At 45.7% G+C, this 4,830-nt stretch overlaps 1 protein-coding gene across 1 annotated transcript in view; it reads right to left on the bottom strand.

The window, feature by feature from the left end:
* Window positions 1-424: 424 nt before the first annotated feature.
* Window positions 425-4,830, bottom strand: part of si:ch73-335l21.1 (insulin receptor substrate 1) — a 51,195-nt gene continuing 46,789 nt past the window's right edge. Inside the window, exon 4 of the mRNA XM_030338813.1 lies at window positions 425-3,956. Within this exon, the coding sequence (XP_030194673.1) occupies window positions 3,949-3,956 (8 nt within the window). The 3' untranslated portion in view covers window positions 425-3,948. The remainder of the gene's footprint in view (window positions 3,957-4,830) is intronic.

The raw sequence follows: 4,830 nt of genomic DNA, 5'->3' as shown, positions 1-4,830 counted from the left end.
CCACCAGTCGCTTAAATGACCGTGTCGACGGCCGTGTTTCGCTCCACTGGCCACCTGCCCACCTGTGGGTGGAAATGATGTTCATGCGGGGATGAAAGGCGAATGCGGTGTTAACAGCAGGCCCATGCAAGCGACAATTACAGCGCAAGCTTCTTTTCCGTGCAATCAGTGCATCAGTATAGCGGAGTCTGCAGCCTCAGCGCTCCAAGTTATTTGCGTAAAAAGAGAAGCTGTATGTTGTGCGACGTCTGTTGACGCATCCATCGGGCTACCACTACGTTGCATGTGGTGCCTTTGACCCTGTCATAAAGGGCCTGCAGCTCTTCTCTGACCTGCGTCTTGTCCCATTGCCTATTGTCCCATTCACGTGAATAAGAAACGGCCCGTTTCCCCTCCCGTCAGTCAAAGAAAACACATACTTTCATTTGTTTTGACCTTTTGTTTATGTCATGATTTTTTCTTTTTTACTCAAGCAACAAAAGTGAAATCATCTACATCACGGGCAAATAGGACAAAGTACCCAATATCATTATTATTATTTTGACTTAGCACCATCCCTTTGGGGGCCTGCGAAGGAAAATTAAAAACAAGATGAAAACACTGGTAAGTCATCAGCAGCGCTTGACTCCACTCTCCTCCCCACACGCAATACAGAACGTAGTCCAACAAGCCCCGCCCCCACCACGTTTTGAGACGTACAAGCTCCGCCCAGCCAGGAAAAGTGGAACCCCCGATGGACGTGAACGCGCACAAGGCGCGGACGTTCCCCACGGGGCAGACCCGTGTATGGCCGTCTGGGGGGGGGGGGGGGGGGGGGGGGGGGGGGGGGGGGTGATGTTCCCATGGACATTTGTCGGTTGTGGACTCAGAGCTGAAGGTGGGGGAGGAGGTGGAGGAGATTGTGGTGTCCGTATGCAAAAAATAAAAGAAGCAAACAACCCAGACACAAATGTGAGGAATAAAAGCGGCTTTTTCTATAAAAGATTTAAACACCCCTTTTGTGCGCTTTCCTGCCAGGCATAATGCCTCCAGCGTGTGTGTATATGTGTAAATGTGTGAATTGTGTGTTTATTTGTGTGTGTGTGTGTATGTGTGTGTGTGTGTGTGTGTGTGTGTGTGTGTGTGTGAGACTGCAGTCCTCCCTCGCATGGCGTCATTCAGCAAAGTCTGCTTTGAATAACTCAAGTGCACTGAGGTTGAAGTCCAATCTGTTGGGTTTGGGGGGCGTTCTTCCTCTCTTGAATAATGGCCCATTAGGGGGGGACTTTCCTAAATCGCCGCTCCTAAGCTGCTTACAATTACAAGCTGCATTGTTTTTTTTCCGCTCAGGGACCATATCACGTGACTCAGAACGTTCCAAGGCGCAGCAAGGCCGTCATCTCTCAGGTCACGCTCTTCATTTCTTGGTGAAATCCGCCCGATCGAAGGCCAACGGCCTACCTGATATCATAACTCGAAAGCGCGTCTCCAATGTCCTTTATTGTCTATGTCACCCAGGCAGGCAAGTCTGCCAGGTGAAACATATCACAGTTTGTGTTTTTTCAACACCTGCAAAAAAACATAACGCATTTAAGAAATCACGGACGATCAGCCAACAACAAAATCGATTGTTTTAAGTTTTTCTTGAAGTGCCGGTTTCAGAGAGAGAGAGAGAGAGAGAGAGAGAGAGGATCACAGCAAAGTCATTTTAAAGTCTCTTTTTTCGTTTGTAAGTGTGTCTTTGTGTGTGTTTTGGCACTGTTGACCCTGGGAGACCGGGTCCTCCATGATCCATCACAACTAGGGATGCACCACTAAACCTTTTCCTCAGACCGATTAGAAGTAGAAGTACCTACAAGTTCTTACATATGGGTACTTACTAAGTACCGAGTACCGATATGAGTACTTAATAATACCGTCACAGTTTAAAGAGCCAGTGAATCCGCTGTTTCAGCGGGAAAGTCAACTGCTTCCCAGACAGAGCTCAAAATGGCAAATACATAGGATTTTACCCCTTTTTTAATCTAAATTGGGGACTTATTTCAGTAGAATGTGATAAAATGGCCTAAATTACTAAGTTGACGATCATATAAGACAAATTGCTACAAATAAAATTATATTTTTTTGGGCGTTCACTGGCTCTTTAAAATTACGTCACATGTGTATAAAGTGGTATCGGGTGGTTTTATCTTAGAGGTTTAACGAGTATGAGCACATGAGCCCAGAATCGGGCCCGAGTACAAGTTCTGGTATCGGTACAACCCAACTAGCAGAGCGAAAACAGCTCATAACATCGTTCGCTCAGGGCCAAACGGCTCGTGTGTCACCACGCCGTCCCAAAAAGTTCATTCTCGCATCACCAAAACCAAGAGAACGTAACGTCATCGTACAACCAAACTGTACAGAGGCTGGTGGGTGACCGCACATCGGACACAAAAATAGATCCATCAAATCTATGCTAGGACAGGCCAGTGCTAACTGCTAAGGTAGCCGCAAGGAACAGACAAACTCTGTTAAATAGGACAGAAGACAGGCACTTAAGTACTAATGCATAGCAGAAGAGGTTAAAGTAAGAGAAGAGAGTGCTGGAGAGCGTAGGGGCTGGGGGGCTAGGCAGTTGTTTCTACTGGCACAAAGCTAATGTATTATTCATATCGTCGGTTTACTATCTGTTCGACATCCCTAGGAATCGACTCATGAAATTCTCCTCCTTTAGAAAGTATTCTGACCTCTGCAAAAATACCTTTTTATATATTTTTTGAAACAAAGTGTCCTATAGACACCAGTGTTGGTCGTACTAGCATGAACAGCACGAGCACAGCTATAGTTGGCAGTGGCTGTTTTCTTCTGTATCTTTCGAAAACGTAGTGAACGTAGTGTCGGCATCCTGAGAGTTGGAGAGTATAGCAAGATGTGACGCTGGCGCTAATAGCACTAAGGGGATTCGCTCAGCTCTATTTCAGGGGTCACAGCGCAAAGCTAATGTGTTATTCTGAGCGGCATGGCTTTAGATGGCCATAGAGCGTTTGGAATAGCTAGCTTCATGTTAAATAGCGAGCAGGCTACGGGCTGCGTATGGCTTTGTTTGCGGTTCCGAAAGCATTAAGTGTGACGTATTAAAACGGGATTAAGAAATAGGAAAATAGATGGAATACAAAGAAGGGAGATGTCGAAGGGAGCTCAAGTTACAACCGAGTAATAAGCAGAAAGCTAATAGTAATTATGCGAATGGTATTTCTCACAGTAGACAGTAAGGCCAGCAAATTGCTAATATAATTGTATCCTTTTGGTGAGCGTTTGCTTTCACTGCGATCATGTGTTGATATCTTGTGTTTTGTAATTAATTACCACCCTCATATGCGCACAAAAATCTCTAAGCATCAAAAAACTGAGGCTAAATTGAAATTGCTTTATAATAGCTACAATCTGAACGTGAGGCACTTTTTGAGCAGAACTATAACACATAGGATATATATCTTCAGCCTTCAATTCACTTTTTTAAGTATTTTCTTTCTTCTATATTAAAAAATATCATTCTGTGTTTAGGTACCCCTTTTGTATTTGCTCTCCATGTCTCCACTGTCAGAGTCTGAGAATCCAATACCTTGTGTAGAATTAAATTTGGCACAGACACACACACACACACACACACAAACACACACACACACACACACACACACACACACACACACACACACACACACACACACACACACACACACATACACACAAACACACACACACACACACACACACACACACACACACACACACACACGCCCCTATTGGTGTGTAAGAGCATTATGCCAAAAAGCCCCCATCCATCCCTCCACAAAATGAAAAACGAGTTCTCTCAGAGTCTTTACAAAGTGCTACGGGGGGGGGGCGTGTCCAATCCACCACTCGAGGCGATTGGTCGACCACACAAAAGGAGAGGAAGTGCATTGGAATCCTCCGGGACCGGTGGCATCAGCATTCTAGAAGAGACACAAAAAGAGAGAGGAAGCGGTTCAGCGAATCGAAGAATAAATACACGCACAAGAAATGAGTAAATATTATGATAATGTGAGTATACCATCTTTCTTATGCTTATCTGTATTATTTTAAACACACAACGTCCCAAACCCCTGCCCACTTATCTTCCTAGGGTCTCTGTGACCACAGAGTGAACACTTAATGAATACACAAAGCGTTCACAGAAGTAAACACACAGAGAAAGACGGTAAAAACACATATCACTGTAGGATAACGGGCTGGACTTTATGGCTCTGGCTGATAAAGATAAAGGACCCTATCTCCATTCGTCCATTGTCGGCCTACTACCATAACAACATCAGTATTTATCTAGCGTCATAGTTTACATATTCACATTTTCGAGTCCAAACAACACGCGGATAAGATTGCTTTCCCTGTTTTTCGAAAGATAAAAACATCCAAAGCAGAATCTAATAAATAAGAGCAAACGCATATTGTGTCTAGAGTGGGACTGTGTGTGTATTCAGACTGCCGCTGTGTCTGTGTTTATTTCTGTGGACTGTGATTATGAATATTACAAAAATATTTGAGAGTGCGTCTCACTCTCCTCACCGCAGCCTGTAGCACGAGCAAGACGACATCGCAACCACAGACGCACACAACTCTTAACAGCTACACAAAGCTACACTCTCACTACTGTAAAGCAAGGCCCGACCAGCCAACGTTCCCCGGGTTCTCCGGCCTGGGGTGGGAGGGAACCGGGAGGAGTTCCCCTGTGCTGCTGCCCCACTAGCATCCCCCCCCCCCCCCCCCCCCCCCCCCATTCTCAACCCTGTCCCAATGCAGCCCCCCCAGCCCCAGCCCCACCCCCCCACC

Source organism: Gadus morhua, chromosome 17, assembly GCF_902167405.1.
Source record: "Gadus morhua chromosome 17, gadMor3.0, whole genome shotgun sequence".
In the NCBI taxonomy this organism is placed as follows: Eukaryota; Metazoa; Chordata; class Actinopteri; order Gadiformes; family Gadidae; genus Gadus; species Gadus morhua.
Note: the sequence above shows the minus strand (reverse complement) of the source record. Positions and strands in the feature narration are given on the sequence as shown.